Genomic DNA, 13538 nt, shown 5'->3' with positions numbered 1-13538 from the left:
TAGTGTTGAATCCAAACTTAATTGCTGCGTGTCTCTGGGAGAAGACAAGCATGAGGAAAAACACCTTGATCTTGGAGTCGAAAGTGCTTTCTGAGTAAGCTTATTCCATAGTCCTAGATTTTGTCCAGACATTGCCATTTTTATAAAGAAAAGGTGAACTGCAAAAATTAAACACACTAGGAGTAAGAGAACGGAGAAAAGGGTAAAACAAATGAAATGCTGTCACAAGGACACAGGTCCTTCAGAATGACAGGACAGAGAGTGAGAGCTCAGAGGTGTTCTTAAGCTATTAAGATTCTAAGGGAAAGCTGTGTTCCTGACTGTTTAATGAGAAGATGATGGGGAATTGTTGTGGATTATAATGAATATATTCTTTCTATTTAATAGAATAGATAAGGAAGTTTGCTCTTGAAAGTGGGGTTACAATTCTGCAGCTGCTGTCCATTATGAAATAGCTATGAGATAATGTCAGTGATTGAACATTGCGTGGGTTTGCTTGTATGGATTCTGTTTCTGTTCTCTAGTAGTCAGTTCAGTACATGAACACAATATTGCTTTTTGAGTGATCATGAAAAGGACATCTGTGGTATGGAGGTGATGGTGTTAACTTCTTTTTCCCAAAGTCAGAGTTACTGAGTTTATGTAGGACTCAAAGCATCCCTAGAAATTGATAAAGGGAAGATATATGTCTGAAAACTGTTTGGGAAGAAGCTAAGAGAATACTGATTTTCCCTCTGTTCGTGGCCCTACTTTTTATGGTCTATTTTTGATTGAGTCATATGATAAGCAGAGAGGGAAGAGATTGCTGCCCTTCTTTTTCATATTCCAGGCGAATACTAGTAGTTTTAGAAGCACTTCCTCTGCTTACTTTTCTGTTCTTCTCTAATATAATCACTTTGCCTGCAGTAACCCACATGAGTGCTCTAGATACTGAAATGTACACATTGAATCTGCATGAGTTTAGTTTATGCTGAGGTGTGCTTGTGCTGTACTGTATTAAAAGCCAAGAAGTCAGAACTAACGTGAAGTAATATCCAGTAATAACTATTCCTTGTTTTGCAACAGGGGTGACAGGACCTTCAGGTGTACCTGGACCACCTGGTAGTCCAGGGTTTGATGGTAAACCCGGGCAAAAAGGAGAAGTTGGTCCGTATGGTCCCCCAGGTAAGCCCATGAGTTCTTCAAAGACTTGATTCCTTCACAGAAAAACAACGTAGGAGATTAGGTGTGAATGTATCTAATTTCACTTCTTCAGTTATGTAGGCAGAGTACTGCTGTCTGTAGATATAAAAGGAGATTCTCTGTATTGTAGGGCCCAGAGGATTCCCTGGTCCACCTGGCCCCGAAGGTTTGCCTGGGGCTATGGGCCCACCAGGTGCACCATCTGTTGCTCATGGCTTCCTTGTTACCAGACACAGTCAAACCACTGAAGAACCATCATGTCCATTTGGAACAAGGCTGATTTACCATGGCTACTCCTTGCTTTATGTACAAGGCAATGAAAGAGCACATGGCCAAGATCTGGGTAAGTAGAGACCAAATTAGAATTCAATTAGAATTGGTTACAAACCACGTTTCTTTCACTTGAAGAACTGTGTTGAACAAACCTGTGTAATTATTCTTGGCTAGCTGGTGCTTTATGATGCCTTCTAAGTTGGTACAAATAATGGTTTGGTGTATAGTGGAAACAGTGTCAGTTTATTTAAGAAAGTCTTTATCAAAGCCTTTGACATAGTCATCCATAATATCTTTGTAGTCAAACTAGTGAGATATGGGCTGGCTAAGTAGACGGTAAGATGAGTGGAAAATTGGTGGGTCCATCAGGCTCAGAGAGATGTGATTAGATGTACAAAGTCTGAGTGGTGGTTTTTGATTAATGATGTCCCTTGGGACGTCAGACATTCCCCTCAGGAATTAGTATTGGGCCAATAGTGTTTAATGAATTTATTAATGACTTGGGTAATGTGATAGAGTGCACTCTCAGCAAGTTTGTGGGTAATGCCAGATTGGGAGGAATGGTTGATTCCTTAGTGGACACAGCTGCCATTCAGAGTGACCTGGCCAAGCTGGAGAGAAGGACTGAGTAGAACCTCAAGAAGTTCAGTAAAGGCAAATGCAAAGGGGTACAGCTAGAATGAAATAACCTTGTGCAACAGAACAGGCTGGGGACTGACTGCTATTTCCAGTAACAGCAGTACAGACTGCTTTGCAGAAAAGGATCTAGGAGTCCTGATGAGCAACGCTGAACATGAGTTAGCAGTGTGCCCTTGCAACTACCCCATTCACCGCTGCCCAGCCTACTGGGCTCTATTGGCAAAAGTGCAACCAGCAGATGGAGGGAAGTGATTCTTCCCCTCTGTTCGGCAGTTGTGAGGCCGCATTTGGAATATTGTGCCCAGACTTTGGCCTCCCAGAACAAGGAAAACATTGACATACCACAGTAAATACAACAGTTAGCTATTAAGATAGCTAGTGGGGTCTGGACAGTCTGATGGAACTGAGTTTGCTCAGCCTTAACAGAAATTTAGGGGGAGGCCTTTATTGCTGCCTACAGCTGTCTGCAGGGAAGGTAGGGAAGATGGAGCCAAACTCTTCTCAGAGGGGCTCAGTGACAGAAGCAGCAATGGACACAAGCATGAGATATATTCCATTGAAACATAAAGAAAAGCTTTTTTACCGTGCTGATGCTCAAACACTGGAACGGAACCTGAGAGGTTGCTGAATCTCTGTCTTTGGAGATACTCAAAACTCAGCTGTCTGTGGGCCCAAGCGACCTGATTTGACTGGCGGGGGGTTAGGATAGATGACCTCTAGTGGTCTATTCCAGTCAAAGTTATTCCATAATTCTACAGGCAAGACTAGGCTGCTCCTTGCCTTGCTCTGTTCCTTCCTGACAGAGCTTGGAGGAGTCACTTCCTCTGAGAGAACTGGATTGTCTGCTTTTTAGCTGCTCCTGGAAATATTTGTTTGGCAGTTGGCAATGGTTTAATAAAATGGGTTAACAAGTAACCTTTCACTTAACTTTTCAGGCACGGCAGGAAGCTGTCTTCGTAAATTCAGTACAATGCCTTTCTTATTCTGCAATATCAACAACGTATGTAACTTTGCATCAAGGAATGACTATTCCTACTGGCTGTCCACTCCTGAACCCATGCCAATGAATATGGCTCCTATTACTGGTGATAATATCAGACCATTCATCAGCAGGTACGGTTTCAGTTCTGCTGTGTTTGTAAAATGAAGAAGCCTGTGAAAAGTGCGTATGGTACTTTTTTTTTTTTTAAAAAAAAGGCTTTTAATCTGCATATTTTTATTTCCTGCCTTTAAATTTAAAATTTGAGTTCCTTTGATGAAATGTTTCAAAGTGTGCATGTTTTCAGTTTAGACTTTGATCAAAAAGAAATTCATTTGGGAGGAAACCCAAACAAATAGAGTAGTCTATTTTGAGTCTAATTGAAATGAAAATATTTATTTTGAAATTATGTTTTGCAAAAGCTATGATCTACTTTGAAGAAGTTTTGAATTTATTCACAATTCTTGTCAAAAACAATTCTCTTTTTTTTTTTTTTTTTTGACTAGACATAGCTAGCAGCTTTTTAGGGCTCAGTTTCCTTTTCTTTGAAAATGGTAGCATTATTTATTGTACAGTACACTGCCAGGCTTCTTCCATTGTTTTGGACTTATTGCCTGAATACAGCCATTATTGTCTGAATTAAAGGAAACAGTTGCAAAATCAATCATCTATTTTTTTTTTAATAATTCCAGATTCTCAGCCAGCATAAAGTGTGGCACTTATATCAGACATAACTCTTCTGCAGCAGTCCAACATGTTGAACTTTTGGTCCATTTTAAATTTTAAGGCCACTAGCAAAAACTATTCTGGCATAATATGCCCAGTGCTGAAGGCAGATGTGTGAGCAAGACTGTGGAGAACTATACCACTGTTGTTAGATAAGAATCTGACAAGGAATCTCCAACTTATAACTTAAATGATAACCATTAGATATAGTCATTACTATGATTCCTATCATTGCTTCTAATCCGTATCAGCTCTTGCTGATTGCTCTCCCTGCCATGTAAATTGAATGGGAGTTATCATTTTCTCGGGTCTATGTATACTGTCCGAGAGAAAGGACAATTCAAACCATCAGTGGGCTGTAGTCTTGAAATCTTGCTATGTTCAAAAAACTATTTGGATCTGCTGCAAAACATTTGATATTTGTTTTGTATAATAGAAGCCACCTTGTGTCTGCAGTTGTACTCTGTACGCTATTTTCGGTTTAATGCCATAGAAATTCGTATGCCTTGAAATGGAGTGGGCAGATTGAGGGCAAGATTCTCAACATAGACTATAGTTTTTGTTGGTCCTGATTTTTTTGTTGTTCATTGGATGTGAATGGAAGGGGACTGACTTTGAGAAAAATTCAAATGACCAACCTCTGAAATTCATGTTCCTTTTATGCCATCCCGGTTCAAGCACCCAAAATAACCTTTAACAATCACTTTTGAGACTCAAGGATGTACCAACCAGCACTCTGCCTTATCTTATGCATATAAAGTAGCTTTTCCACCATAAAAATGTATATGTGTGTATATATAGATGTATATGTGTGAATGGGCATGTTTTTTAAAACAGCAAGGAATCTGAGAAGACTATTCTTTCAATCTATTTTATTAGTCGAGGCTTTAAAAACAATGGTTTTCCCTGTCCAAAAGTTGAAAAGGTGTAGAAGTGACACTTGCTGCCCTGGGTCATGGGACTTCTTTTCATGTAAGGCCTTCCACTGAAATACCAGAAATTTCTTGAAGCAAAGCAGAGCTCCAAGAATAGAGGCAGCTTTACATTCTTCTTTTAACTTACTTGTTCATTGATGTGTTTCTGAAAATAACTGTCTTACTTCTGCACTAAAGATGAAGGCAGTAGGTATGAATGCAGTCTTCACAAGTCAGAAATAGAAGGCTTTCATTCTGAATTCCTTTGCTTCTGTGCACTTTCCAGAATCCAACTTAATCCATTTTGCACTTGATTCTTTTCAGCACTCTGATAACAGGAATCAGACTGTCTAGTTCTAAGTATCTGTTTTGAATCATTTTCATCATAGCTAGCTGCAGTAGCCAATTTAGGAGTTGTACAAGGAAAAATGGATTATATCTACCAAATTCCTTATTACCAGCTCCCGTATTAAAATTTCCAGCCCAACTCACATTTTTTATGATTCTCCTGTGAAGGTAGGATTGTTCATTGGATTATTCAGTAACCTAGCAGTTCTGAGACACAATGAATTTATCTAAAGTAAAAGAACTGATGCTGCACGGCTTTCCGAAGAGTTGCTTTCAAGTTCATCATTCAAGTTCCTTTGCTAAAAATCTCTTACTGGAGATAAAGACCACAAATGTAAATAAAAGCCACTTTCAAGGAAAAGGCATGGAGAAGATTAGCAGTGATTATCTTTGTGAGACGTTTTCCAGAGACATGGCTTTCTATCTGGAAGTCATTCAGGGCTGTGTTTAGGATGATGAATTGCTCTTGTCTCTGATTACAGTGGACCACTTTTAAGTGATACTTGCTGAGTTACAATGTTGGGCTATTTGCCTCTCATGTTCACGAGATGACCACTTCCAGAAACTACAGTACAAATGGGACTAGAAAAAGACAAATACATTTAAATATTCAGATAAGAGGTCTCTTGTTCTTTGCTAATAGGAATAAGACTTAATAGTTAAGCTATCCCGAAGTAAATGAGGAGGGGAAAAAAAACCCCAAGCCAGCTAGTTGTTTTTCTGAAGGAAACATTTTGATTTTCCTTTGTTTTTGAAAGCGACATTTTCTAATTCAGAATTCCTTAACGAAAGCAACTTCTGAAAAAAGAAGCAGTATTAATCCTCAAATGCACATAGCTCATTCATGTCTTGGTCTTTCTAGATGCTCTGTGTGTGAAGCTCCTGCTATGGTAATAGCTGTTCACAGTCAAACAATTCAGATACCACCATGTCCTGAGGGCTGGAGTTCACTTTGGATTGGTTACTCCTTTGTCATGGTGAGTGCCCTGGGGCATAGTCTGAGCTTAGAAAATATTTTTTTTCAGGTATTTCATCTACGCTCCTGCTCTGGGAAAGTTAATATCTGACTATGTCACTTAAGGTGTTAGGAGGGCATTAGACCTCTGCCCTTTCTGGTGACTTTAAAAAGATTCTGGCTAATTACTTAATGAGAATAATGCAATAACAGAATCACAGAATCACAGAATCTTAGTGGTTGGAAGGGACTTCTGAGATCATCGAGTCCAACCACAAAAAAAAAACACAAAAAAACCAAAAAAAACCCCACAACACCCACCTACTAAACTCCACACCCACAACCCCACACATAACACCCCACCACAAACAATAATCTTGGGCACTAGAGCATGGCCTATAACAATTAGTTGTTCACTTTTGAGGAAATGGACACAGCTTGCTCTCTTGTTTGCAGCTCCAACATAGGATCCAAGTGCTGAATAAATGAGGAAATAAGCGTAGTTTTCCATTTTCCTTCTACATCTGTGTTGCAGTAACTTCCTAGAGCGGTAGCGTGTCAGTGCCTGTCCTCTTCCCATTTTTTGATGAATAACCCTTCAGTTTTCAAATGGCATTTTTGACCTTTTATCCAGTTTCTTCAGCTGTATATATACTAGTCAAATAAACAGGGCCAAGGAATGGCCTGGAAGAGCCACTCTGTAGTCCTCCGTAGTGGTTAGTTGTTAGTATGCTTCCTCTCACGCTCACAGCCTTTATCAACAGCCACTCTCCCAAGCAAGGTCTGGGCATAGTCTGAGAAGCAGCATGGATCCAGAGCTGTTAGTGCTCGGCAGTGGGAAGAGAAGATGCTGTAATGTGGGGCAGGAATTGGGTGAAGCTATTCAGATATGAGCCCTACCAGTCTGCGTGCCTTCTGGCCCCGAGGGCTGGCCCTGGCCTGTTGCTAGCATAGCGGAAACTTGGGTCCTGCTGTCCATCCTGAAGGATTTCTGTGCACACAGCTGCCCTGAAGTTGATGTTGCTGGTGTGTTGTGCTGCCATTAAGTGAGAGAACCCAGTGCCACCTCTGGAGCCCTTCAGCTCCACCTTCTCGCTCCTCCTTGACCTGAAGGACAAAACAGCAGACGGACACAACAGAGAACAAGGAGATGCATGTGAAGAAAAATTTGTACAAGATAGTCAATAGGTGTCACAGCAGAAGAGGTAAAGAATCCCTCTCTTACTGATGCTTTTACATTTTTCTAGCACACCAGTGCTGGTGCAGAGGGCTCTGGCCAGGCCCTGGCGTCTCCTGGTTCCTGCCTAGAAGAGTTTCGCAGCGCTCCCTTCATTGAATGCCATGGCCGGGGCACCTGCAATTATTACGCAAATGCTTACAGCTTCTGGCTTGCCACTATAGAGAGGAATGAGATGTTCAAGTAAGTTCATATTTATTTATCAGTATTTGAGACTCAGTCAAGCCTTGTCACTGAATAAGAGAAGTATTGTTTGAATATAATACATGATTCAAGTATTCGCTGTGCCCCAGCCTGGTTAGTATATGCAGGTAATGGTTTTCGTAACAAAAAAAAAATCTATATATAGTTTTGGGGGGAATTAATGAATGTATCTTCTGTTAGTGTTTACAATGTGTCATTTATACCTGGTATTTTGCTTTTCAGAATAATCTAACAATGTTTGCATTGCTACTATGTTTGATTGTATTCACTGAGTCGTAACTAGGATAGGCTGACTGATTAAAATTAAGTCAGAATATAACCTTTTCCCTAGTGGATGTTAACACATAATAGAAACACTTGAAATTAGTGCAGGTGTTGAACTAAGTGAGCTGAACAATTATTTACCTTTCCCTAATGTTTGAGGAAGTATGTCTGAATAAAATGCAGCTGAAGGCAGAGGCCTCAGGCATTTCTTCAGTCCCGCTGAGGTTCTAATTTCAGGAATTAAGTGGTAGTAGGCTTTGTTCTGGTCTCCTGCACGTTAGTATTTTTCAACACAGTCTAATTTGTTCCATATGAATTTTATTAATACGTTAGCATATAGACCAGTTCCTAGGTCTGCATACCTTACCTGATTAGCAGACATTCTTATGGAGTGCAGGCAATGATCCTCTTCCACCGCAGTCCAGTCTGCCACTCCTGGTACCCTTCATCTGGTACCCTTCAGCTCTTCATGTCTTCTAGAGCTGTGAGTGCTCCTTAGACTGTCTCAGTCAAAATTAGGCAGATGGTTTAGCCAGTTTTGACTGTCTATGAGATAGTTGTCAACTGAGTAGGTAGAAAAATTGAGCACCGGGCCTGGTTATCACTGGGGCTATGATAATCTCATCACCCATAAAAGCTACCACCGAAAGAGCCCATTTGCCAACACTGGGGTAAGCACTGGCTCCTTAGGAAAGGGGAGAGTTGGTCAGAGGAAAATTTAGAGGAGTCAGCACTATAGTTGTTTGTATTCATTGAGTCCTACCCAGAGACCTATCAACTTCACAGCCTTTTCTGGCTACAAACTGTATCTCAAATTAATAAAATAATCCCAGGTCAGGGGACCTGTCGTACTGTCATAATTCACAAATACTCTGCAGTTTCCTGTAAACTCTTAATCCTTTTTAAAGAAAAGTGTTAAATGTAAGTACGCTTTTGTCCGAAAATGCTTTATTTCCACCTGCTAAGAGTATCTCCTTAGGATAGGCTAGAGACTAAAGATTTTGATTTGTCTTTCTGTATGATATCACATAATTTCCTCTGCTGGCTTTTCATTTTTCTGTAAAGTCCACGCGAGTTAGCAGAAAATCATGAACAGCCAAATGTCTTTAGTTTCTTTGCCTAATTTTTTTTTTACTACCCAAATTCCAGTATGTTCTCAAACTGCTGATTAAACAGGGAATGTGTTCTGGTTAAGAAAATGTTCAGCCTCGTGACAGAACTGAATTCTGAAGTAACTGAAAGTGGACGATGTTTAAAACTAATCTTGTGATAGTTTCTGACCAAACTTGAAAGTGAATATCCATTGGAGAACTTAGGGACACCTTCTTGATTCAGCAGAGCTTAAAGAGGCACTTGGCTGCATGCAAAGTTTGTGTTGTCAATTATAAACTTGAGAACTGACTGTATCAACAGTTGTTAATGGGTCTTTTCATTTCTTTATTTTTAATAGGAAACCGACTCCCTCAACTTTGAAAGCAGGGGATCTGCGCTCAAATGTTAGCCGTTGTCAAGTCTGTATGAGAAAAACATAATGACTTCTGAATTTCAACTAATTTCACACAATATGGTGCTATTCGTTTAACAGCAATGAAGCCTAGACATATATCATATGTACCTCATTGTTGTCCAATATGAAAACAGTAAAGTGCCTTTTAGGAACTTGCATAACTAACACACACTGCTTTACTGGCCCTGTCCTTGCTGAAGAAGAAAAGAGACAACAAAGATAAGCTTCAAATGTTGACATGCCAAATGGCACTTTTGATCAAAATATATGTATTTTTTATATAAATGCAATGCACTGATAGAATAAAAAGTCAGCATTTATCCAGAAAAAATGCAAAGGTGCTAGGAGGTATGCAGTTCTGCCTTATACTGTTTGACCCCCCTTTCTCATTCTTGTATTATAGATTTAGATTCATTTTTCTTCCCCAGATAAGTTTGTTGTTACCGTTATCTAGGTGTCTCAAAATCCCAGACTCTTGGGTATGTACTTATTGTTCCTGTACAAAGCAATACTAATGTAAAAAAGAATTTTGGGATTACAGACTGTGGTTAAGCAACATGTAACCATCTTTTCACAACATAGAGTGCCATCCTGCAAACCTTTGCTTCTGTTTGTAGTCTTTAGTGCTATTGGTTTTCATGGGACTACATCTGGAAGAGATTGCCAAATTGGTTTCCCAAAAAGGCAAGGAAGTGTTTCTGCTATGTTGGTACTATGCAGCTTCTTTGTGCAGTAGAACAAACTTTCCTGTGGAATAAAGAATGATCCAGCAATGGTCAAGAAAAATATATATATAAATATTTTAGTAATTTATATAGATATCGACCATTAGGCAAATCAAGCTCTGAGTTTATCATTTCAAAAAGAAGCTTAAAGTTTTCTTCTTTTCAGTGTCATGAATTAGATGTTAAATGCCAAAATATGATGTGAAATGTTCTTTTTACATAGGCCATTTCAATGCTGAAGTTGCAGAGACTGAACCCAGGTTAATAGCTATTTGTGTTTATTATAGTAAATCCTGCTTTGAGCTTATAGTCTTTATTCTGTATTTAATATTTTTTCAGGGTTTTAAACACTACTCACACACTGAATGACTTGATTTTGAAAAGTATAAGGCCTTAATTTTGTTAATACTGTGCCAAAAAAAAATTCTAAGTGGCCTCAGAAATATTTCTAAAGAATTTATATGCAATGATACCATTGTTTGAGCACATCTGTGTCCAAAAGTGTTTTATAGACTTTATTTACCATGCAAATACCAAAGGATTTTTGCAAATACCAAGGCCTTTGTGTAATTCTTACATGTGTATTTCTTAAGAATTCAAGTTTGTAATAAAACTATTTGTGTAAAAAAAAAAAAACAAAAAAAAAAAACAAAAAAAAAACAGAAGAAAAGAAAAAGTTTTTACTAATTTGTTATTAGCGTTCATTTACAGCAATGAATTAATTTTTAATAAGCCACCAATAAATGCACAAGCTTGATGCAATCCTAGATTATTTTTGTTTTGCACATCTTTCAGATGTACAAAGCATCTTCAAAAGGGGAAAACAGGGCACTGTATTGACATCTCAATTGTTACCTTGTAAGAACCGGTACTGATAGACAAAACATGAGTTATGCGTCTATTACTGAAATATGTTTGATGTGAATGGGTTACAAAAATCCGCTAACTTCACCTTAGCTCATGGGAAGCAATCAAGTTATACACATTTTTCACTCTTCCCTTGGATTTTTCATGCACAAATCAGAACTGAATTAGACAGGATGAAATTTAAAATGTCTCATATAATTTTGCTTGTAAGTGGGCAAGGTGAATCTTGGCTCTGGTTGTCTGAAGAGGAAATGGACCGTGATACTTTTTTCCTTGGCGAAAGCACGTAATCGGTTAACGTTTCATGTTGTTTTCCCAAATTTGTGAAGAGGCTGCTGCTGTTCTGAACTCACTTTCACTTAAAATCCTTGGGGACATTGGCTGGCCAAATGACTGTGTAGAAATTGGACATTTCCTTTAGCGCTGATTCTTAACTCTCATGGGAGTTTTGACAGATGATAATTTTATTTATAAACGAGCAATCCTCATAAAAGTCCCTTACCAGCCTATAAAATACAAGTCTGGTTATGTCTAATCAGCCTGATGCAGAGTTTTCCGAAGTGCCCTTTGTTATTCAGAAGAAGCGGAGAAGATGATAGGGTGGTTCTTTGTGGCTTCTAGGAAGAATTAAGCAGGCATTCAGCCTTCTCTGACTCAGAGGACCCAAGCTGCTGCTCAGACTTTTTAATTGCACTCTCAGCTAGGGATTTAATTTGCTTGGTTCAGATTGTCTCAGAACTGCCAGACGGTTGAATTTATAAAGTCCTGCATGTATGTTTAAATCAACTCTGAGCGCAAGAATACAACCCCTTTTGCTAGGGATGGGACTACTCACTGCAGCTGGCTGTGTACTAACCTGCGTTTTCGCAACCAGGAGCATTTTGGAAACAAGGTCCTTTGAAAATTTTCAAAACTGTTTGAACTGTAGTTTGATGTTTCACTTATCTAGTAGTAATTATTTATTCCATAACCTCCAGCTCATAAAATGACCTAAACTATTGTCATGCTAAAGATGCTATTTCTACTTAAGTCAGCGAGTAAACTTTTCGGTGGTTATCGAGTACCAATCAGATCTACTGAAAATGTTGTGAACGCTAAACCTTGATGCCCTGAGTGAGGAAGAGCCCGTGTACTAAAGCAGAAAAGAAATGTGAAACACTTTCTTGCTTTCAAAAATCTCTAAGTACCCCCATATTCAGTCAATTATAGCCAGCATTGTTGCTACAGTACAGTTCATTGTGTGAACAGGCAACGGCAAACACATCATTTGTTAAAATTGTCTTGCATAAGCTTAAATTCCAGGAGAAAGCTTTCCTAAAGAAGTCCAGCTTGTTTAGTAGGCCTGACTGTTTTTGAATGCAGTACTTGAAGAGTAACTTTCATGACCCGAATAAATACATTTCTAAAACAGCAGGTGGTGCCCTTGCTCTCTTTATGGTAATATTGGTACTAACAACTTTACACTAACAAATGCCTTGTTCTCTAATCCACTAAAATGTAAAGCAGTCTGACAGTTCTTTATTTTCCCAAGTCTCTGGCTCCATTCTGACATGTTCTAGTCACCAGTAATTTTCCTTCTGAAATAGGGTGGAGCAGTCTTCAGTAAAAAAAAAAAAATTAAAAAACCTATACATAGACAAAATAAAAATAGAATATAATTAAATAATCTAACATATATTTAGAAACAAATTATCTCTTAGCCTGTGTGTCTTTTCTGACAAATATACGTTCCGTTTACAATTATATCTTTTATCCTTTTCATAGTAGTAACTTCCTTGATGAAATACACTTTTTTCTATGAAACGGGACTCCTGAGAACAATATCCCCGTACCAGCCTCCCTGAGAAGCGATTGTATTAAAGTCATACCTTTTTATGACTGAAATCATAAAGCTGCATGACTTTTTGGGAATTTCTTTCCTACCTTTCATGTTTTACAAATCATGAGTAAACTGCACCAGCTACACAAGGCAGAACATAAACATGTAAAACGCAGGGCCAGGCTCTTTTGGTCCCATAGTGCCCACTAAACCCAGTAAACAGAAAATCACAGAATCACAGAATGGTTCGGGTTGGAAGGGACCTCAAAGATCACCTAGTTCCAACCCCCTGCCATGGGCAGGGACACCTCCCACTAGACCAGGCTGCTCAAAGCCCCATCCAGCCTGGCCTTGAACGCTTCCAGGGATCGACAGCTTCTCTGGGCAACCTGTTCCAGTGCCTCACCACCCTCACAGGAAAGAATTTCTTCCTAGTATCTAATCTAAATCTCCCGTTTTTCAGTTTAAAACCGTTACCCCTCATCCTATCGCTACACTCCCCGACAAAGAGTCCCTCCCCATCCTTCCTGTAGGCCCCCTTTAGGTACTGGCAGGCTGCTATAAGGTCTTTCCGGAGCCTTCTCTTCTCCAGGCTGAACAACCCCAACTCCCTCAGCCTGTCCTCATAGCAGAGGTGGCATATGGCACCTGGCACAAAGACAGACCCCTGACAACTTGAAACCGCAAGTGTCTTGGTTCTGCCTGTATCTCCATCCCTTGCTCTAATAACAGTGTTTGGCCATGCCAGCACTCAGACCTTCAGGAGTCCAGCAGCGTTCTTCCTGAGGCTGCGGTGGAGCTTCCCCACTCTTTGCTGTTCATGTGGTGTCAGCTGCCCGCTCTATTTCTGCCTCTTCATACGGAGCTAATCTTTCTTGTGAGCTTCACATTCTGCATTA

The 13538-nt window shown here is 39.5% G+C and overlaps 1 protein-coding gene across 2 annotated transcripts in view; it reads left to right on the top strand.

The window, feature by feature from the left end:
- Positions 1-12230, top strand: part of COL4A1 (collagen type IV alpha 1 chain) — a 131197-nt gene extending 118967 nt beyond the window's left edge. For both annotated transcript variants that reach the window (XM_063337735.1, XM_063337725.1), the window contains exons 47-52: positions 1066-1164; positions 1313-1525; positions 3030-3207; positions 5924-6038; positions 7264-7436; positions 9172-12230. In XM_063337735.1, coding sequence (XP_063193805.1) covers positions 1066-1164; positions 1313-1525; positions 3030-3207; positions 5924-6038; positions 7264-7436; positions 9172-9253 — 860 coding nt within the window. In that variant the 3' untranslated portion in view covers positions 9254-12230. The remainder of the gene's footprint in view (positions 1-1065; positions 1165-1312; positions 1526-3029; positions 3208-5923; positions 6039-7263; positions 7437-9171) is intronic.
- Positions 12231-13538: the final 1308 nt, after the last annotated feature.

Source organism: Chroicocephalus ridibundus, chromosome 1 (genome assembly GCF_963924245.1).
Source record: "Chroicocephalus ridibundus chromosome 1, bChrRid1.1, whole genome shotgun sequence".
Lineage (NCBI taxonomy): Eukaryota > Metazoa > Chordata > Aves > Charadriiformes > Laridae > Chroicocephalus > Chroicocephalus ridibundus.
This window is presented reverse-complemented; position numbering and strand designations above follow the sequence as displayed.